The 20,554-nt window shown below is 63.5% G+C and overlaps 6 protein-coding genes across 10 annotated transcripts; 4 read left to right on the plus strand and 2 right to left on the minus strand.

Annotated features, from left to right (window-relative positions):
* Positions 1–8: 8 nt before the first annotated feature.
* SNRPA (small nuclear ribonucleoprotein polypeptide A) lies at positions 9–1,764 on the minus strand. Its single transcript, XM_069775407.1, is given in 7 exon segments — positions 9–192; positions 264–276; positions 279–351; positions 551–730; positions 785–961; positions 1,376–1,548; positions 1,620–1,764. Coding segments are annotated over 7 exon segments (849 nt in total). The 5' UTR covers positions 1,693–1,764; the 3' UTR covers positions 9–32.
* A 490-nt stretch (positions 1,765–2,254) lies between these two features.
* ACTMAP (actin maturation protease) lies at positions 2,255–4,615 on the plus strand. The gene is made up of 6 exons (XM_069775458.1): positions 2,255–2,392; positions 2,601–2,670; positions 2,768–2,892; positions 3,768–3,897; positions 3,996–4,066; positions 4,170–4,615. Exons 3-6 carry the CDS (start codon positions 2,790–2,792, stop codon positions 4,262–4,264), a joined length of 399 nt encoding a protein of 132 aa, XP_069631559.1. The 5' UTR covers positions 2,255–2,392; positions 2,601–2,670; positions 2,768–2,789; the 3' UTR covers positions 4,265–4,615.
* Positions 4,616–5,042: 427 nt separating this feature from the next.
* Positions 5,043–9,327, plus strand: COQ8B (coenzyme Q8B). Its single transcript, XM_069775125.1, is given in 17 exon segments — positions 5,043–5,441; positions 5,538–5,604; positions 5,812–5,883; positions 5,962–6,084; positions 6,309–6,394; positions 6,508–6,648; positions 6,728–6,809; positions 6,909–7,002; positions 7,094–7,234; positions 7,327–7,426; positions 7,537–7,602; positions 7,689–7,775; positions 7,858–7,903; positions 7,906–7,983; positions 7,986–8,197; positions 8,380–8,643; positions 9,322–9,327. Coding segments are annotated over 17 exon segments (1,809 nt in total). The 5' UTR covers positions 5,043–5,297.
* NUMBL (NUMB like endocytic adaptor protein) lies at positions 8,507–13,217 on the plus strand. 2 transcript variants are annotated; one of them, XM_069774881.1, is made up of 9 exons: positions 8,507–8,643; positions 9,322–9,464; positions 10,167–10,241; positions 10,339–10,413; positions 10,502–10,642; positions 11,156–11,312; positions 11,406–11,690; positions 11,792–11,944; positions 12,056–13,217. In XM_069774881.1, exons 2-9 carry the CDS (start codon positions 9,339–9,341, stop codon positions 12,514–12,516), a joined length of 1,473 nt encoding a protein of 490 aa, XP_069630982.1. In that variant the 5' UTR covers positions 8,507–8,643; positions 9,322–9,338; the 3' UTR covers positions 12,517–13,217. The 2 variants fall into 2 exon arrangements, with proteins under 2 accessions (XP_069630982.1, XP_069630983.1); XM_069774882.1 differs by lacking the exon at positions 8,507–8,643 and having other exon boundaries at positions 9,114–9,464.
* On the minus strand, positions 10,659–11,112 carry LOC138683600 (small proline-rich protein 3-like; the record flags this gene model as incomplete). The annotated part of the gene is made up of 3 exons (XM_069775586.1): positions 11,105–11,112; positions 10,848–11,020; positions 10,659–10,783 (listed from the first exon to the last, which is right to left on the minus strand). Coding segments are annotated over exons 1-3 (306 nt in total), but the record flags the coding sequence as incomplete, so codon positions are not given.
* Positions 13,218–13,658: 441 nt separating the features above from the next.
* DPF1 (double PHD fingers 1) lies at positions 13,659–20,116 on the plus strand. 4 transcript variants are annotated; one of them, XM_069774884.1, is made up of 12 exons: positions 13,659–13,725; positions 15,763–15,923; positions 16,908–17,000; positions 17,099–17,226; positions 17,747–17,836; positions 17,946–18,024; positions 18,108–18,233; positions 18,677–18,727; positions 19,052–19,171; positions 19,628–19,740; positions 19,836–19,917; positions 19,997–20,116. In XM_069774884.1, exons 1-12 carry the CDS (start codon positions 13,694–13,696, stop codon positions 20,065–20,067), a joined length of 1,146 nt encoding a protein of 381 aa, XP_069630985.1. In that variant the 5' UTR covers positions 13,659–13,693; the 3' UTR covers positions 20,068–20,116. The 4 variants fall into 4 exon arrangements, with proteins under 4 accessions (XP_069630985.1, XP_069630984.1, XP_069630986.1 ...); XM_069774883.1 differs by lacking the exon at positions 13,659–13,725 and adding an exon at positions 14,286–14,432; XM_069774885.1 differs by lacking the exon at positions 13,659–13,725 and adding an exon at positions 14,286–14,432 and having other exon boundaries at positions 19,109–19,171.
* The last annotated feature ends 438 nt before the right edge of the window (positions 20,117–20,554 follow it).

The raw sequence follows: 20,554 nt of genomic DNA on the forward strand, positions 1-20,554 counted from the left end.
CAAGGGGGCTGGCGGGGGGGTTTTGGGGGGGATCACTTTTTGGTAAAGGAGATCTTCATGGCGTTGTTCTGGGTGATCTTGAAGCCCTGGAGGGTATCGCAGGCAGCCCCTGCCTGCACCTCGGTATCAAACTCAACGAAGGTGATGTTGTGCCAGCCTGGTACCAACCGCACCTCCTTAAAACCAGGGAACCTGGGGGGGTGCCACAGGTGTCAACAGGGCCCCCCCAGACCCCACCCCCCCCCCCTTCCCGAGACACTCACTGGTTGAAGAGAACGAGAGCATCAGCTCATTGGTCTCCTCAGGCAGGTTGGTGAGGAAGAGGATGTGATTCGGCAGGTTCTCTGATAACTGGGGTGGCAGAAAAAGGGGGTGTCAGCCCCAAAAGGAGGCAGGGGAGCCCCCCCAAAAGGAGGCAGGGGAGCCCCCCCAAAAGTCTCACCACCCCCCCATCTCCCTCCTGGTTTGGGATGGTTTTTTAGATGCTGCGGCTCATTCAGCATCAAATTTTGGGGAGAGGGTGGGGGGGTTGTGCCAGTAATCCTGTTACTGGCTGCGCTGGAGGCATCTGGCCCAGCATCACTTGCTGGGGGGGGGCATGGCCCCCAGGGGAATACCACTAGGGGTCATGCGGGGGGGGGGGGGGGATCATCCCCGGCGGGGGCATATAGGGGGGTTGCCCCACCATATGGTGCATCATATGGGGAGCCTGGTTCAACGACAGCATTCCCTGTGGGGAAGAAAAGAGGGGCTCAGCGCCTGTAAACCCCCCCCATCAATTCACTGGGATGGTTCCCTGAACGCCACCTGCTGCTGCCGCGCCAGTTCCGGCTCTGGTTTTCTTTGCTGTCGGTGCATCTTGATTTTTGGGTTTTCTTTTTTCTTGTTTCCGGTCACGTTTGACAAATGTTCCTTTCATTTTGGCGATGATATCTGAATCCGTCTTGGCGTACTGGATCTGCTGCGGGGAAAAAAGCCGGAGGTGAGTGGGAACGGATTTGGGGGGACAGGATGGGGGATGACGACACTCCACAGGGATTTGGTGGGGCTCCACAAGGATTTAGGACAGCTCCATGGTGATTTTGGGGGCTCCACGGGGATTTGGGAGGGCTCACCAGGGATTTGGGGATCCCCACAGGGATTTGGGATGGTTCCACAAAGATTTGGGGGGCTCCACAAGGATGTGGGACAGCTCCACAAGTATTTGGAGGGGCTCTATGGGGATTTGGGACAGCTCTATGGTGATTTCAGGGGCTCCATGGGGATTTGGGATGGCTCCATGGAGATTTGGGATGACTCCACGTGGATCTGGGGGCGACTCCATGAGGATTTGGGGGGGCTCCACGAGGATTTTGGTGGGGGTGGCAGGGCTCACCATGGGTTTGTTGTAGAAGGGGAAGCCCTGCATGGAGCAGAGGGCATTGGTGGCACTGCTGATCTCCTTGAAGATGATGAAGGCCTGACCCCTCATCTTCAAACTGCATGACACCAGGATATCCAAGATTTGACCGAATTGTGAAAAAATTGCATAGAGGGATTTTTTCAACTCTGGGGAAAAAAAAAAGGAGGATGAGGAGGGTGAGTGGGGAGGAAGGCAAGACACCCCCCCCCCCCCTTACCATCTTTTTTAATCTTCTCGTTCAGGTTGTTGATGTAGATGGTGTGGTTGGGGTGCAGGTCCTGCACTGCCATGTCGGGCCCCCCCCCCAGCCTGCGGGGAGAGATGGGGGTGCTGGAGGGGAGGCTGGGGGGGGGGGCTGCCCCCCCTCCCCTTTAACCCCCCAACCCCCATAGGCTACTCGGGGAGGGAGGACACCCCCCCCAGTAGGAAAGCGGCCCCAGGGATGGGCAAAGGCGGGGGGGGGGGAAATGCCCCAGGCCCCCCCAGTGAGGAAGGGGTTACACCCCCGGTAAAGGAAGGGTTAATCCCCCCGCCCCGGGGTCGCTCCACCCAGGTCCTCCCGCCCCGTGGGGACTTCGTGTCCGGATTGGATCCTCCCCGAACCCCCTCCGGGCCCAGCGCGGCCCCCCACCGCCCGCCACCACCTCCTCAGCCGCGTGTACCGTCTCTAACCAGCTAATAGCCGCGCGGCAACCTCTCTCCCGCCTGCCCACCGCCGTCTCCTCCAATCAGAGCGAGGCGGGTACCCGGCGTGCTGGCCAATCAAAACGGGGACGGCCTAGCCGGTGGCGGGAGGGGAAATCTTTGACCTTCGACCTCGCGTTTCCGTTCCGGTGCCCTTTGACCTTCGTATGGCCCAGGTGCCGCTGCCGCCACCCCACCCCCCACCTCCCCCGCTGGGCCGGGTCCTACGGGACGCGGTGGAGCGGGCGGGGGCCGCGCTGGGGGAGGACGGCGGTGTCCGGGAGCTGCTGTGGCGGCGCCGGGAGAGGTGGGGGCCGGGGCGGGGGGGTCTTGGGCCCGGCCTGAACCGGGGGGGAGGTACACCTTACTGATTGGGGGGGCAGGTGTAGCTGAAGGATTCCCCCCTCTCGGGGGAGGGGGCGGCTCACTGGGGCATCCCACCCGGCTTAGGGGATCCCCCCCATCCTGCCCCAGCTTCCCGGGGGTGTCCCTTGCCCGCCCCCCCCCCCCCCCCGCCTCAGCAGCCCCCTGAAATGGCTCCTCTTCCACCACCTGGCGCCGCCCCTAATCCAAGATGGACCCCAGTAATTGGTTTTTTTGGGGGGGGGGCGCACATGGAACAATATGGGGGTGCTGTGCCCCCCCCCAACCTGTGCCCTCCCCCCCCCCCCCCCCCCCAAGGTGCAGGCTGGTGGCCCTATGGATGGTGGTGTTGCTGCTGGCCCCCACCCACAACATGGGGCTGGAGGAGCTGGTGGGGATGGCACGGGAACATGGCTTCACCGCCCAGGGCAAGATGTTCTCAGGTACTGTGAGGTGAGGGGGGACACACGCACCCTTTTTTGGGGGGTTCTAGTGTTACAAATATTCTGATAAGTTAAAATTTTATATAAGCTGGGTTTGATCAAAAGGTAAAGATTGTAGAATATAGGGGTTTGAAGCTCGCAATGTAGTCATTGAAAATTAGGAACATATAAAATGTGCTGTATACAATCATAAGAAAATAAGTATTGTCTAAAATTAGTTAACCATAGAAACTTCGACCGATTTGTTAGTTTGTAGTGTTTTGTCCTAAGAAACTAAGAGAGATCGTTATGGACCTTAGTTCTGTTGCTTAGAAACCCCACTTTGATCAAGATTCCAGTTAGTGGAATTAAGTAAGATTAACCAATGAATGTTTTAGCATAAGAATATTGATAAGGTGGTGTGATTGAGGGCCAATCACTAGAAATGTTAAATTCAAGAATTAACATTGAATGTACTTTTATGTAAATCTAATACATGATGGCGAAAATTGTACTACGCAGAATCACATAAGAGAGGTCAACTATCGGACAAAGTGAGGAAGACTATGGAAGACCACCAGAGGGCTTCTGAAGACCACCAGAGACTTCACCACGCCTGCGTAAAGGGACATTTACATATGCTAATGATTTATCGGACAGTTGATGATTATGTATGACATTTCCCAGAAATTTAGTGACTATGTATAACAGGTGTGTATTTAACCTGCATGATTAAACTAGACAGGTGCACACACTAGGTGGAGTGATCCCCTGTGTGCCCAGCGCTGCAATAAAGAAGTGCCTGCTTCTTAACTTCTCATTGCTGTTAAGGAGTTTTATTCCAGATTTCAGCAACACTAGCTCCCCTGCCCCCCCCTCTAATTTTGTCCCCACAGCGGCTGACATGGCGGCGCTGGCTCAGGAGCTTTTCCCTTGTCGCGCCAAGTTACTTTTGGGGGGTTTGGAAGGGTCCAACCGGCCTCGGATCTCATGTCACCTCCTTGGGGGGCTCCCCCTCCTCGTGCCGTATCCTGCTGTCTTTTTTTTTTTTTTTTTTTTTTTTGAGGGGGGGACCCAATTCACCCCGTTACCCCCCCTAACCCCCCCCCTTAACGTCACCCCAGCTACGACGAGGACAGTAACCACGAACCCTGCTGCCATCGAGGCCACAAAGCCCACTGGGCCGTGCTGATGGGTAAGGGGGGGGGGAAGGCTACTGCACCCCCCCAGGTGTGTGTGGGGGTCTCATTTGCAGCAGGGGGGGCACCCCAAGTGTGACATGTCCCCCTCCCCCCAAGGTGTTTTGCTAGGCATCCGCAGCGAGGCGTTGAGCCCGAGCTACCGGCAAGATCCTGAAATCCCCAATCTCTTCCACCCCCCCCTCGTGGTTTAAGGGGGATGGAACGATATTGGGGGGGGAAAGAATTATTTGGGGGGGACACACACCCGATAGAGGGGGTGTTGGCGTTGGCGCAGCAGGGGAAGAGCCCCCGTTGTCAACTTCGGGGGTTGGGGGGGCTTCACGGCAGCAACACGCAGCTGAAGGAGCTGAGCCCGCACCAGGAGAATGACAACCATTGTTACGTTCTCCCCCCGGGGGGGCTGGGGGTCGGCCTGAGGGGAGGGTCATGCTGCTGCACCCCCGGATTGAGGGGGGGGCACACAGCCCCCCCTCAATAAATGGGGCTGGTTGAAGGAAAGGTGGGGGGGATGACTGGTGTTGGTTGTGCTGTTTTGAGGGGGTTTTAGGGGTGGGGGTTTCTCCTCCTGGGGGGGTCTGGGGGTTGGGGGGGTCCTGGGGGGGTTCAGAGGGGTGGGGGATCCTTGGTGTTGGTTGTACTGTTTTGAAGGGGTTTTGGGGGGGTTTTAGGGTGGGGGTTCCCCCTTCTGGGGGGATTTCTGGGGGTTCAGGGGGTTCCCGGGGTGGGGGGGGATGTTCAAGGGGGCAGGGGCGAGTCCCCAGTGTCGGTTGTGCTGGTTTGGGGGGGGGAGGTAGGGGCTACCCTCCCCCCGGGGGTCTCCCTGAGGGTTGGGGGGGGTCCCGGGGGGTGTCCCAGGTGTCGGTTGTGCTGTCTTGGGGGTTTTAGGGGTGGGGGTCCCCCCTCCTGGGGGGCTCTCTGGGGGTTGGGGGGGTCCCCAGGACAAGGGACACTGTGGGGAAAGGGGGGGGGGGGGAATGTCCTGGGACGCAGGCGCAGTGGGGTGCCGTGGGAGCGCTTCCGCGCATGCGCTCTTCCGGTATGGGTGGGGCCTCCGCAAGCGCTCCTCCTCTCCCATTGGGGGGAGGCGGGGGGGCGGGGCCGCAAGCCCGGAAGCGTCGGGATGGCGCGGAGAGGACTGAACATGAACGGAGCTGACCGGGCCGGGCACCCTGGTGCCCTTTGACCCCTGACCCCTCCCCTCCGCTCCTCCTAAACCCCCTCCCTATGGCGGCGATCCTCCCCAAATCCCCTCCCGTCACCTTGCGGGGGCTGTACTGGACCGGGGCCTTACGGGGCCTCACGGCTGAGGAGGCCCAGCGGGCGCGGGAGGCCCGGGGCCGCCCGGACCCCCCCCCCGGGAGAAGGTGAGTGAGTGAGTGAGTGAGTGGGGGGGGGGAACACGGCCTTGAGGGACCCCCGGGACCAGCCCCCAATCTCCTTGTGTGTGTGTGTGTGTGTCCCCAGCTCAGCGAGAGGGCCTGAGAGCGGCGGGTGCCCGTTTCCTGCCTCGGACGGCTGGCCAGCTTCGGAGGTACGGGGGGGGGACGGGACACGGGCAGGCGGCCCCGGGCTCCCCCCCCCCCCGCCCTGGGTCAGTGCTGGGGTGGGGGGGGACGTGGGAGCTCGACCCATCGGCAGCCGGGATCGGGCTGGGGGGGGGGAGGGGGGCTTAGGAATATGGGGGGGACAGCCTAGGGGAGGTCCTTTCTGGTCTGTCATGTCCCCTATCCCCCCCCAGGACTGGTGGTGGGTCTCGGCATGGGGGCCCTGGCCCAGGCAGCACGGGCAAGGCAGAGCAGCAAGCCCCAGGGTGAGTACAGGATTGGGGGGGGTCACCCCAAATCCCCCCCCCCATTTGGGGGGGTTCACCTAGCTTGTGCCCCCCTAGCTACTGGCTCCCTACTGGACTCTAGTCCCCTCCTCTCAGAAGCTAACACTGAGTGGATTGTGGCCATGCTCTGCCAGGTGCAGGGGGCCGCCCTCAAGCTGGGGCAGATGCTCAGCATCCAAGGTGGATACCCTCCCAACCCTGGACCCCCCCCAAGGGCACCCAGACCCCCCCCCCCAGGCACCCCAGGGGGGTAGAGCAGCCTTGGGGTGACTGGGTTGGGGTTGGAGGGGGAGTTGGGAGTTTCAGGGTGCTGGAGTCGGGGTGGGGTGGGGGGGTCCCATGGCTCTGGGGTGGGATAGGGGGGTCCCAGCTCTCCAACATTCCCCACCCCATCCCCCCTTCAGACACCAGCTTCTTCAGCTCGCAGCTGCAACGGATCTTCGAGCACATCCGGCAAAGCACCGACTTCATGCTGCGCTGGCAGACCACCGTGAGTGACTTTTGGGGGAGTGTGGGGCCCTGGGGTTTTGGGGGGGGGGGGGAGCAGGAGAAGTGGGATCTGGGGGTGTCAGCTGAGTACCCTCTCCATCCTGCATCCCACAGCAAGTGCTGGCAGAGGAGCTGGGCCCTGGCTGGTGGGAGAAAATGTTGGCTTTCAAGGAGACACCTTTTGCTGCTGCCTCCATTGGGCAGGTGTACCTCAGGGTGCTGCGGGACGGCACTGAGGTGGCCGTGAAGATCCAGGTGAGCCCTGGGATGGGTTGGGGGCTGGGGGTGCCCCAACACTTATACCCCCCCCCCTTCCAACTTTGCTTTTCCACAGTATCCTGGCATCACCCAGAGCATCCACAGTGACATTGACAACCTCCTCTCTCTGCTCAAGATGAGTATTGTGCTGCCAGAGGGTAAGCTGGACCCCGATTCCCCTGGGAGAGATGGGGGGGCAGGACACCCCCAGATTCTTCAGGGGGAGGTGTCCCTAAATCCTTTTTTTTCCCCCCCAGGCCTCTTTGCCGATAAATCCCGGGAGGCCTTGCAGAGGGAACTTGAGTGGGAATGCGACTACTGCCGGGAAGCTGACTGCACCCACACCTTCAGGTAGGGTGGAGGGGCTTCACAGGGGGGCACAGAGGGTTGTTTTTTGGGGTGGGGGGTCCCCATGCCTGCCTCACCCCCCCCCACCATCCAGGGAACTCCTACAAGATGACCCCTTTTTTTTGGTGCTGCAGGCATGGACGAGCTGACGTGTCCTTTCCATGGAGCTGGGGAGCGGCGTCCCCCTTGACCGGTGCTGGAATCTCCCCCAGGACCTGCGAGACCAGGTGAGTCAGCCCTAGATTTTTTTTTTTTGGGGGGGGAGCCCTTTGTGGGCCCCCCCCAGCTCCCCTAACCCCTCTGTCTTTCCCCCCCCCCGATCTACACCAACCTCCTGCACCTTTGCCTGCAGGAACTTTTTGAATTTCACTTCATGCAGACAGATCCTAACTGGGCAAATTTTCTTTATGATGCTGACCGGCACAGGGTGAGCATTTGGGGGGGGGGGCACACCGTACAGACACCCCACCCCTCAAAAAAAAGAGCCCCTCACCCTCAATGGGACCTCTGAGCACCCATATCACCGCACCTCTCCAGGTGACTCTGTTGGATTTTGGGGTGAGCTGCTCTTTCAACAAGGAGATCACAGATCACTGTGTCGAGGTATGGAGTGGTGGGGGGTGAGGGTGTACTCTGCACCCCTCACCCCTCCCTATATCTCTATGCTATGCTCCCCCCCCCATCCCCAGGTGATCCAGGCTGTGGCTGACAGCAACCGGGCCAAGGTGCTGCAGAAATCCCCAGACCTCAAATTCCTGATGGGCTTCAAAACCAAGGTGAGGGTCTTGGGGAGCTGGTGCCCCCCCCCCCAATCTTTTTGGGGGTGCCCACTCCCTTACCCACTCCCCCCCATTGTAGGCGTTCGAAGTGGCCCATGTGGATGTGGTGATGATCCTGGGTGAAGCCATTTTGGGGGGCAGGGGATGGCCTGGCGGGTGCAGGTGTTGCTCCCTGTTATGTTAGGGTACTGGCTGACACCCCCCCCCAACAAACCTATTCCCTCCACCGCAAAATGGTGGGCGCCTTCCTGGTCTGCGCCCGCCTGGGGAGTTGCGTCCCCTGCCACGACCTCTTCGAGGAACGTTATGCCCACTCCTGGGACCCTCCCCCAAACCGGTGGACCCCCCCTGAGGCTGCTTTCCCCCCCCCCCCCCCCCCAATAAAGGATGGTTCATTCACCCCCAAATGGGTCCTGGGAGTGGGTGATATGCCTCCCCTGGGGGGGTGGGGAGTTTTGGGGGGGGGGGGTTAGTTTTGGGGGGGGTCCCGGTTTATTGGAGGGGGACGGCTGCTTGCGAGGGGACCACATGGAGGAGGGTGGGGACAGCAGGGAGCGGGGGGGGGGGCTGTGGCTAATTTGCATATTCATGAATTCGCCAGTCAATGGCTGGTGGGGCCGCGCTGCTCTCGCAGCTCCGACGGGGGCGGGGTGGTGGTGTACTGTCTTATTTGCATATTTATGAAGCGGGCGGGGCGGGACCAGAGTGGGCGAGGCCAGCGGTAGGGCTGGGAGAAGGGGCGGTGCTTCATTTGCATATGTATGAGGAGGGCGGGGGAGCGGCGGGCGCGTGCGTGCAGCCTTCTAGCCACAGCCCCGGAGCCGAACGGGGGCCGAAGGGGGCCGAGCCCCGGGCGCGGCGGCGGGTAAGGCAGCGCCCCGGGGGGGGACCCCGGAGTGCAGGGGGGCAACCGGGGCCGGTGGGTCCCGTCCGCGCCCCCCCCCCCCCCCCCCCCCCCCGCCATGGCCTCTGCCCGGTCCGTGCCCCGTCAGGGCGGGACCCCTGAGACTTGGGGGGTGGGAGACACGCGTGGGGTCCCCTTAGGGGGGGAGGGCACACAAGCGTGGCAGCCCGGCTGCTGTGTCCCTCTCCGGGGCTCCCCGGTGCTGGGCAGGCGGGGGGGGGGATGTGGTGTCAGGTCCGCCTTCACACACGCACCCCCGGTCCCCCGATGTCCCCGGTCACCCTGCAAGCCATGGTGACTCCCCTCAACAATGTCCCCAGCCTCTGCAGGGGCACAGCCCCCCCCCCCCCCAGTACCCCATGTCCCCTTCCAGCCATGGTGTCTATCCCCCCCCCATGGCCCTGTTTCCACCCCCCAATGTCCCCAACCTCTGCAGAGGGGGCTAAATATAACCAGGGGGAGACAGCAGTGTCTCAGTTCAGTCTGGAGCTGCTGAGATCAAAGTGGGGGGGGGCCAGGACACCCCCCCCCCCCCCCCCCAAAAAAAACCCTGTCTGTGGGGGAGCCGGCCCTGAGGAAGGGGCTCCCATGGGCTTTTGGGGGTGGGTGTCTTCACCCCTGTGTGCCCCCCTCTTCCAGGCCTAGGGGGGTCAGCAATGAACAAGCTACGGCAGAGCCTGCGACAGAAGAAGCCGGCCTATGTGCCGGAGGCGGCGCGGCCGCACCAGTGGCAGGCAGATGAGGAGGCCGTGCGGCGTGGAAAGTGCAGCTTTCCTGTGCGGGTGAGTGGGAGCAGGGATAACCATCACCACCACCACCCCCCCCCAATGCTGGGATGTGGTGGGGGGTGGTTGTTTGGGGTAGTCCTGTGGGGTCTTTCTCTGCTGGCCGGCATTGAGGCTTCAGGATGGGGATATGGGATGCTCCGGTGCAAGGGATGCAGGATGCTCCAGGGTGGGGATGTGGGATGCTCCATGGTCAGGGATACAGGATGCTCTGGGGTAGGAGTGTGAGATTATCCGGTGTGAGGGATATGGGATGCTCTGGGGTTAGGGATGCAGGATGCTCCAGTGGAAAGGATATGGGATGCTCCAGGGTCAGGGATGCAGGATGCTTGGTTACAAGGGATACGGGATGCTCTGGGGTGGGGATGTGGGATGCTCTGGGGTCAGGGATGCAGGATGCTTCAGTGGAAACGACATGGGATACTCTGGAGCAGGGGATGCTCTGGGGCGAGGGATATGGGATACTCCAGTCTGAGGGATGTAGAATGCTCCGGGGCAGGGGATACGGGACGCTCTGCGGTTAGGGATGCAGGATGCTCAGGTGGAAAGGATACGGGATGCTCTGGGGTCAGGGATACAGGATGTGGGATGCTCTGGGTCAGAGATATAGGGTACGGGATGCTCTGGCCTGGGTGGCACAGGGATGTTTCGGGGGTGTATCATCCCCCCCTGATGGGGGTGTGTGTGTGTGTCCTGTAGTACCTGGGACATGCGGAGGTGGACGAGTCACGGGGGATGCACATCTGCGAGGAGGCCGTGAAGAAGCTCAAAGCGGTGAGCGCTTCCCCTCCCCTACCTGGGGGGGGGTGGGTGGTCCCTCCTGGGGGCCCTTGCCCCCCCCTTCTGACCCCCCCCCCCCCCCCCTTCGCAGAGTGGCCAGAAAGTGGTGAAGTCAGTGCTGTGGGTGTCGGCGGACGGGCTCCGCGTGGTGGATGATAAGACTAAGGTGAGTGGGTGCTTGGGGTGTCCCTGGTCAGGGTTGGGGGGTCCTGGGTGACACCCCCCCCCTTTCCCCCTTTATCCCCTGCCCCCAGGACCTCCTTGTCGACCAGACCATTGAGAAGGTCTCGTTCTGCGCCCCCGACCGCAACTTCGACAAAGCCTTTTCCTACATTTGCCGGGACGGCACCACACGCCGCTGGATCTGCCACTGCTTCCTGGCCCTCAAGGACTCTGTGGGTGCCGGGCTGGGATATGGGAGAATCTGGGGTCGTGGATATGGGGTGTTCCGGGGTTGGAGATAGGGGATGCTCTGGGCTCAGGGATTTGGGAGGCTCCGGGGTTGGGGATAGGGGATGCTCTGGGCTCAGGGATACAGGATGCTCAGGGATGGATGTATGGGATGCCCAGGGATTTGGGAGGTTCTGGGCTCATGGATATGGGATGCTCCGGGGTCGGGGATACGGGATGCTCCGGGGTCAAGGATATTGGAGGCTCTGGGGTCGGGGATACGGGGTGTTCCAGGCTTGGGGATGTGGGATGCTCTGGTTTTAGGGATATGGGATGTTCCAGGATGGGGATACAGGATGGTCCAGGTTTGGGGATACAGGATGCTGTGGCATCAGGGATAGGGGATGCTCAGGGATACAGGACACCCCCCCTCCCCAACCGCTTTAGGAGGGGGCTGCCGGTGCCACCCTGACATTCCCTATGCGTGTATTTCCCCCCCCCCCCCCCCCCCCCGACAGGGTGAGCGGCTGAGCCACGCCGTGGGCTGCGCCTTTGCCGCCTGCCTGGAACGCAAACAACAGCGGGAGAAGGAATGCGGCCTCACCGCCACCTTCAACACCTCCCGCCCCCCCGTCACCCACGAGGGCTTCTTCCATGCCCCCAACAAAAAACGGGGTGAGCACTCTAGGGTGGTGGTGGGGGGGGGTTAAAGGTGGTGGTGGGGTTGTAACAACCCCTAACCCTTGCTTTTCCCCCCCCACCCCGCAGATGAGATCCCCCCCGCCGAACCCCCCATCCCACCACAACCCGGTAGCACCTCACCGGTACCGGCGATGGCGGCATCACCCATGGATGGGGGGATCGGGGGGGGGTCTCAATGCGCCATCCCCCGTCGTCACGCTCCCCTGGAACAGTTGGTACGACAAGGTTCATTCCGCGGTTTTCCCAACCTCAGCCAGCAAAATTCTCCTTTTAAACGGCAACTTTCGCTCCGGCTCAATGAGCTGCCCTCCACCCTCCAGCGCCGGGACGGCAGCCAGGCCCGAGGCCCTGGTGAGGGGCTTTTGGGGGGGGGAAAACTTAATTTTTGGGGGGGGGGGGGGAAGCATCATTTGGCTTTGTGTGTTGTGTGTCCCCCCCCTCTATTTTTGTAGGGTCTGAGGTGGAGGTGAGCCCCCCTGGGGTTGGTGATGGGATCAACGATCTTTGCAGTCAGATCGACGCTTCGTTCGCCTGCCCCCCCCTCCCCAATATCAGGGACCCCAATGGTACCCCCACCCCCCTGGCTGAGGCAGGAGGCCTCACAGGTAAACCCCCCCCCCCCCCCCCCCACTATGTTAGGGTCCCTGCTTATTTGGGGGCCTCCTGTATCCCTCCCCTCCTCCCCAGCCCTTCATCCCTCTTCTTCCTCCCTGCAGGCCCGGCATCGTGGGCAGAGGGGGGGGCCCCGGGCCCTCCCCACCATCACCGGACCCCCTCGGAGGCCGAGCGATGGCTGGAGGAGGTCTCCAAGGCGGCCATGGCACAGCAGCAAGGAGGGGGGGGCACCGGGCCCTATGCCCCCCCCCCCCCTTTGGGTTACGAGGGGGACCCCCCTGCTGTTTTCATGCCCCCTCCCATCCCGGGAGGGCTTTACCCCTCCGCCGTACCCATGGTGGGCATCACCCCCTCCCAAATGGTGGCCAACATCATCTGTGCTGCTGCTCTACCCCCCAAAACTAACCCCCCCTTCCCCACCCCTGGGGTCCTAACCCCCCCTGGTCCCCCTGAAACTACTACAGACCCTTTTGAGGTGCGATGGGCAGCCTTGGGGGCCAAGCCCCCACCACCCCCACCCCCTCCCCAACCCCTTTGCTGGGGACCTCCAGAAAACCTTTGAGATTGAGCTGTGAGGGGGGGGCACCCCCTTTTCCTGAATGGGGGGCTGGGTGTCCCAATTCCCCTCCTGCCCTGAGTTTTGGGGGGTCCCTAGTGCTCCCAGCTGCAGGGTTGGGGGGATCCCAGTACCCCTGTGGAAGGCTGGAGAGGGGGGTGTCCCCATTCCCCCCTGGAGGTTGAGGTGGCCCCCACTGGCCCCCCCACTCCTTTGGGGGGCTGTGGATGTGGGGGGGCTCTCTGTTGCCATCAGGGCCCCCCCCTCCCCAGAGCCCGGGGGGGGAAGAGCCCCCCCCCCCCAATTCTCTTCTATTGTGTTTTTTGTTTTTTTATTATTTTTTAACTTAAAATGAGGAGATTTTTGTATTTTTCTCTAATTTAATATAATATATATATAACAGTACCCCCCTGGGGAAGGGGGGGCAGCCCTTCACTGCCAGGGGGGCTGTGGTGGAGCAGTCCCCCCACCCCTGCGAGGCCCTCGTGCGAGGTGTGCAAGGTGTCTGCACGTCAGTGTGCAGGAGCTCTGGTGCCAAGTTGCGGGGCCCTCGTGTGAGGCATTTTGTTGATATTTTTTTAAATTTTTTTTCCCCTGATTCCCCCCTGCCCTGTTTTTTGTATGGAGGAGGGGCCAGGGCCGTCGCACACGTGTGTGCACACCCCTGCACACCTATAGATATAAAATACAGAGCTCTCTATATAGAATCTGAATTTCTTGCCTTATCTTGCATAAGGAACTGGAGCACCGACCGTTGCCATGGCAACCGGCGGGAACCTCTTAAAGGGGCTGCTGCTGCAGGAGCCCCGCCCCCCCGAGCGTGCCTCAGTTTCCCCAGTTGCCAGTGCCTTCCCCCCGCCCCGTGTACCCTGTGGCCCTGGGGGGATTATGGAGGGGCTGAGGGGGTCTATGGGGGTCTTGGGGAATAGGGAGGGTCTGTCGGGGTCTGGGGGGCTCCGTGTGGGGGGTTAGGGGTTGGGGGGGATGTCCTTAGTTGGGGGGCTATAAGGGGGGGTCCCGCCCGGGGGGGGGGCAGTGGGGGTTGCTGCCCCAGGACTACATTTCCCGGGGTGCGGGGGTGGGATGGGGCCGCCCCCCTCCCCGTACCCCCCTCCGCCTCCCGCCCCAGAGGATGAATGAGGCGCCGGGGCGCGGCACGGCCCCGGCGGCGGAGGGGGGGGGCATGGCCACGCCCCTGCACGGCCCGCGGAGAGCGTGAGTGCACCGGCACGGGGGGGGGGCACCGGGCAGCGATACCAGCATCTGCACCGGGGGGGGGAAGCGGGTACCGGCACCAGCACGGGGGGGGGGGAAGCGGGTACCGGCACCAGCACGGGGGGGTGGGGCACCGTGTCCCGTGTGGGCTTGTGCCCCCCCCAGCCATGGGGTGTGGGGGTCACGGGTGGGCCCGGAGGGGGACGACACATACACGACACCGACCCTTCACGCCCCGGTTTCGCCCCCCCCCAACCCCGGGGCCGTTGCAGTGGGGGGTGTGCAGCCAGCAAGCCCCCCCCACCCCCCCGCGGTGACTGACAGCCCCCCCGCACAATAGGGGCCGGCGACGGGGGGGCGGGGCGTGGCATGCCGGGAGATGTAGTCCCTCCCGCAGCCCCCCCTTATCCCCCTCTCCGGCCCTCCCCGCCCGCCCGGTACCGGCGGGGACCGGGGTGGGGGGTGGGGGGGCACCGGGAGCGGGAGGGGAGGGGGGGGGTTCTTCGGGACCGGGACCCTCCCCGGTGGGTGGGTGGAGGGTCCCGGGGAGCGATCCGTGAGCCTGGACCCGGGTTGGGAGGGGGGGGTTGGGGGGGGGAGCGGAGGAAAAACCGGGGCTGAACCCCGCCGCCCCCTCCCCGTGCCCGAGCGGCGGAGCGGCCCCGGCGGCGCAAAATGGCCACGGCGCTGCACAAGCCCCTCAAATGGTGAGTGCCCCCCCCGCCCACCGCGACCCCCACCCACCCCCCCCAACACACCCGGGGAACCCCCCGGTACCGGCGAGGAGGGACCTACCGAGAATGGACACCACCACCCCCACCCCCCGGTACCGGCGGGGAAGGGACCCACGGGGGGACGACGACACACGACACCCCCGGTACCGGTGGGGAGGGGACACCCACCCCGGTGTGGGGAAGCCCCCTGTACCGGCAGGGACGGACCCCCCCCTCGGTACCGGTGGGGAGAAGGGACCCACCAGGAGGGGACCACCGGGCATGGACCCCCCCCTCCACGGGTACCGGAGGGGAGGGGTCCCGGTCTCGATGGTCGCCAGCCCCCCCCCCCAACCCCGGACCCCCCCCACTGTCCGTCCAGGTGTTGGGGGCGGGGAGGGACCCAGACGGCCGGGCCGGACCCCGCCCCCCCCCCCCAACCCCCCCCGGGAAGGGGACCCAAGTGGCCGGGACCCGGCGACCCCCGCTGGTACCGGCTGCTCGTGCACTTGTGTGTGTGTCCCCCGGCCCCGTTTTACCTGCCTGACCCTCCGAGGGTGGGTTTGGAGGGATCCCCTCCCCGATGTCGGGGTGACCCGGGGGTTGGGGACACGGTGGGGATCGTGTCCATCCGTCCCCCCCCAAAATACCCTGCTGGGGGGGGTTACTGAGGGTCCGGGGGGGGTTTTGGGGGGTCTCAAGGTGGGGGGGGTGCAGGGGGGGGACAGGCTGTGATGCTTCAGGGTGGTGTCAGATTTTGGGGTGCGCGGGGGGAGTGACAGCTGTGATGTGCTGGGGAGGGGGGGTTGGGGGGGGGTCTCCAGTCAGGGGGGTCCACCCTGACACCCTGGCCCTGCAGTGGGGCTGTGATGCCCCGGGGGGGGGGCTTGGGGTGCGGGGGGGGTGACAGGTTGTGATACTCCAGGGGGGTGTCAGAATTTGGGGTGCAGGGTGGGGTTGATGCCCTGGAGGTGGTGTCAGATTTTGGGGTGCCAGGCCGTGATGCCCTAGGGTAATATCAATTTTTGGGGTGCAAGGTGGGGGTGATGATACTCTAGAGTGGTGTCAGACTTTGGGGTGCAAGACTGTGATGCTCCAGGGTGCTGTCAGATTTTGGGGTGCAGGGTGGGGGTGATGCCCCAGGGTGCTGCCAAATTTTGGGGCGCAGGTTGGTTGCGACAGGCCCTGATGCTCCCAGCAGATGTTGGGGTTGATTTTGGCGTTCAAGATGGCAAAGATGGATTGCGATGCACCAGGTGGGGTGGGTGGGCGGGTAGATTTTTTTGGGGTGGTGGTCCCCCCACCCTGACACCACGCCCCACAGCCTTGGCGAGGAGTTCTACCGCGAGGCGCTGGAGCATTGCCGCAGCTACAACGCGCGGCTCTGCGCCGAGCGCAGCATGCGCCTGCCCTTCCTCGACTCCCAGACCGGCGTTGCCCAGAACAACTGTTACATCTGGATGGAGAAAACCCACCGCGGCCCCGGTGAGAGCACCCACCCCCCCCCAAAATGGGCACCCTCACCCCCAACCCTGCTAGCCACCAGTCATCGGGCAGCACCCGCCACCAGCAAAGCCAGCTGGTTGGCCACTGCGCCTGTGGCCGCTGTCCATTTGCACCTGTTGTGGTCCCTTGTGCCCGTGGCCACCATCCCCTTGCACCCACTGTGGTCTCTTGCACCCATGGCTACCACTCCCTGCACCTGTGGCCACCATCCCCTTGCACCCACCATGGCCCCTTGCACCCTCCGTGGTCTCTTGCACCCATGGCTACTGCTCCCTGCACCCATGGCCACCATCCCCTTGCACTCACTGTAGTCCCTTGCACCCGTGGCCAGCACCCCTGCGCCTGTGGCCACCATCCCCTTGCACTCACTGTAGTCCCTTGCACCCGTGGCCAGCACCCCTGCGCCTGTGGCCACCATCCCCTTGCACCCCTGGGCTCCCTGGGGATGTCCCAGAGCTGGGGCTGGTGTGTGGGGCTGGGGTCTAGGGGAGGGGTCTGGGTTGGGGGTCAGGGGCTGGTTTGGGGGTTCACAGGCTGGGGTTGGGGTTCAGGGCTGGTATTGGGGGTCAGGGGCTGGGGCTGGGGTTCAGAGGTTGGGGTTCAAGGGCTGGAGTTGGGGTTCAGGGGCTGGTTTTGCGGTTCAGGGGCTGATATTGGGGGTCAGGGGCTGGTATTGGGGTCGGGTTGGGGTTCAGGGGCTGATTTTGGGGTTCAGGGGCTGGTTTTGGGGTTCAGGGGCCGATATTGGCATTCAGAGGTTGGGGTTCGGGGGTTGATATTGGGGTTCAGGGGCGGGAGTTGGGGTTCAGGGGCTGGTATTGGGATTCAGGGCCTGGGGTTCAGGATCCGAGCTGGGTTAGGGGTGTCAAGGATCAGGGTCTGTCTGGGGGGGGGGTGAGTTGGGGTGTCCAAGGTTGGGGGGGTCCCCCAGACACCCCCCCCGGTGACGTGGGGGTCCCCCAGGCCTGGCCCCAGGCCAAATCTACACCTACCCGGCACGCTGCTGGCGTAAGAAACGGCGGCTGAACATCCTGGAAGATCCGCGGCTGCGGCCCTGTGAGAATAGCAGGATTTTTGGGGGGGGGCACGGGGGGGGGAATCCCCTCGGGACCCCTCCCGACCCCTCCCCCTTCTTTCTGCCCCCCCCCCCCAAGACTGCGAAGCCCCCCTGAAGAAGGAGGGGGGGCTCCCCGAGGGGCCGGTGCTGGAGGCTCTGCTCTGCGCCGAGCCTGGGGACAAGAAGGTGGAACTGAAGGAAGAGGAGACGGTGCTGGAGTGCCCGGTGCGTCCAGCTGTCTGTCTGTCCCTCCCTCTGGCCTGGCCAGCCCTGTCCGTCCACCCGTCTGTCCATCTAGGCCACCCACTCGTCCCGTCTGTCTGCTCGCCCCTGTTTCCTACCTGTCTGTCCGTCTGTCCGCTCTTCCTTACCCCTGTCTGTCTACCTGTCCGCTCTCTCCTCTCCCCTATCCCTGTCCATTTGTCTGCTCTCCCTTACCCCTGTCCGTCCATCTGTCCACTCTCTCCTACCCCCCCGTCCATCAGTCCATCTGTCTGCTCTCCCCTCTCTCCTACCTGTCTGTCCGTCTGTCCCCATCCCTCTGTGTCTCCAGCCTCCATCCATCCCTGACCCATGAGGGTGGTGGTTGGGGGGGGGGGGTGTCCCCTGTCTGTCCCCCTGTCTGTCCCCCTGTCCGTCTATCCACCCATCCCTGACCCACAAAGGGATGTGTGTGTGTGTGTCCCTATCTGTCTGTCCCCCCCCCGTCTGTCCATCTGTCCGTCCCTGACCCAGCCTCTCGCAGAAGCCGCTGCCAGGTGAATTCCCCCACGAACCGGAGGGGGATGAGCTGGAGGATGACACCCCCCGCCGGAAAAACAAAGCCAAGGGCAAGGTGGGAGCCTGGAGATGGCGGGGGGATGGGACACACACAGCAGGGGACACACCTGTCCCGTCATCGTCGTCCCCCAAAATGGGCCTGACACCCTGTCCCCCCCCCCAAGGCCTACGGCATCGGAGCCATGCGGAAGAGGCAGGATGCCACCGCGCTGGAGGACCGGGACAAGCCCTACGTGTGTGACAGTGAGTGGGACAAGGCTGGAGGGGGGGACACCACATTAAGGGGGGGGTGACAACCCCCCCCAATGTGTCGTCCCCCCCCAAAGTCTGCGGGAAGCGCTACAAGAACCGCCCGGGGTTGAGCTACCATTACACCCACACGCATTTGGCCGAGGAGGAGGGGGAGGACCACGGCGAGCGCCTGCCCCTCCCTCGCAGGAACCACCACAAGCGTGAGTTGGGGGGGGGGGGCGGACGACGACACACACCCCCTGCCCCCCCCTTGTCCCCGCCCCCCGGGAGGGTCCCCAAGGGTCCTTTGAGGGTGGGGAGTGGGAGGGGAGGTCTGTCTCAGTGCTGAGGTCTCTGTTCCAATTGGGGGGGCTGGGGTCTTGGAACTATTTGGGGGTGTTTGGGGGGGGTCCTGCCCCACCTGGGGGTCCCAGGGGTGCTGGGAGGGGGAGTATATGGGGGGGGCTCACACCCAGCCCCCCCCCGGGCTCCCCATCCCCAGCTGATTTCCATGACAACCGTGTACTGTGCAGCATTGCACACAAAGAGCGATGGGTGTGGCGGGGGGGGGCACCCCAGATGCTTGCCGAGGGGGTTGGGGGTGTGTGTGTGAAGGGGAAGGGCTTCATCCTCTTTTTTTTTTTTTTTCCTTCCCCCCCGCCAGAGTTTTACAAAGAGTTGAACTGGGTCCCTGAAAACCAGCGCAGGAACACAGGTAACACCCCCCCCCCTCAAAATCCCCAACCCCCACCCCATTGTTGCCAGGCTCTGGGGAACAAAGCACCCTCAAAATGCCCTCCCTTCAATAATCCCCCCCCACTGCTGCCACCCCCCCCCCCCCCCCCCCCCCGCAGTGTGGGGCTGGGGGGGGTCGCTCCCACTTTGGGGTGCAGACATGGGGTGTGAGAAATTGGGGGGGGGGGCTGGGTCCACAGGGGGTGGGGGGTGTCCTGCCTGCCCCCCTGCCTGCCCCTATTCCTGGGCTTCTGCCCTGCCTGCCCCCCGCCCACTGACGGGGGGTCTCTCTGCTGCCTTTCAGCTCGCGCAGCCCCTGAGGGGCCGGTGGCCCCAAACGGTTACTGTGATTTCTGTCTAGGCGGCGCGAAGAAAACCGGCTGCCCCGAGGAGCTCATCTCCTGCGCCGACTGCGGACGTGCCGGTACCCCCACGCACCCCAATGCGCTCCCACACACTCCTACATGCTCAAACACACTCCCACATGCTTGAACACACTTGAATGCGCTCAAACACACTCCCCGACGTGCTCCCATACACTCCCCAACATGCCCCAACACACTGCTACACACAAACATGCTCCCACACACTTGAATATACTCCCCAATGCACCCCAACACACTCCCACATGCCTGAACATGCTCCCACACACTTGAACGCACACTCCCACCCTCGTGCAAGCTTACAGGTGCTCGCACGCTTGCGCACACTCCCACGTCCCCTTCAGCCCCCCCCCCCATGTACTTGTGCACACACACGTGTGTGGCACAGTTCCTATGTGCTTCCACCGTGTGGCCTGGGGGGAGGAGGAGGCTAGCTTGGGGGGCCCCCGTGTCCCCCCCGGCCCCCCCCGACCCCCCCCTCTGCCCTCCCCCCCCAGGCCACCCCTCCTGCCTGCAGTTCACCGTCAACATGACAGCAGCCGTGCGCACCTATCGCTGGCAATGCATCGAGTGCAAGTCCTGCAGCCTCTGCGGCACCTCTGAGAACGATGTACGGACCCCCCGGACCTCCCCCCCCCCCCCCGCACCCCAACATCACTGACCCCCCCCCCCCTTTTTTTGTGTGTGTGTGTGTGTGTGTCCCAGGACCAGTTGCTCTTCTGCGATGACTGCGACCGGGGGTACCACATGTATTGCCTGAGCCCCCCCATGGCAGAACCCCCTGAAGGTGAGGGTTTGGGGGTGAGGGGGGCAGCAGGGATTATGGGGGGGGTCCCCCAACTCACCCCCCCGGTGTGTCACTGCAGGCAGCTGGAGTTGTCACCTCTGTCTCCGGCAGCTGAAGGAGAAGGCGTCAGCCTACATCACCCTCACTTAGGGGGGGGGGGGGGGCAGCTGGAACTCCCTCCCCAGCACCCCAAAATCCCCCCCCCAACCCACTGCCCAAATCCTACCAAAAGCCATAACAGAGCTGGGGGATGGGTGAGGAGGGGGCAGGGGGGGGGGGGCAAGACATTGCATGATGTAAAAATAGAGGGGGGGGCCACCCCCTGCCCCCCCGAGCCTGGGGGGGGGGGGTGTTATTTATTTTAATTGGGGGTGGGGGGCAGTGGGCCTCCCCCCCCCCCCCCCCCCCCCCCAAGCTGAGCTGCTCCATGTAGTGGGTTTCTGTTGTTCCTGGTGCAAAAGGGGGGGGGGAAGGGAAGAAGGGGGGGCTATGGAGGGGGGACACACACCCCACAAACATTGTGGGGTGCCTGCTGTCCCCTCCCCCCAAAAAACCCCAAAGCTGTGCCCCCCCATTGTGTTGTTGTTGGTGTGTGCTTTGAGTGTCTGTGCATTAAACCATGGGCAGAGTCGCCCCC

This window comes from Haliaeetus albicilla, chromosome W, assembly GCF_947461875.1.
Source record: "Haliaeetus albicilla chromosome W, bHalAlb1.1, whole genome shotgun sequence".
NCBI classification, from domain to species: Eukaryota; Metazoa; Chordata; class Aves; order Accipitriformes; family Accipitridae; genus Haliaeetus; species Haliaeetus albicilla.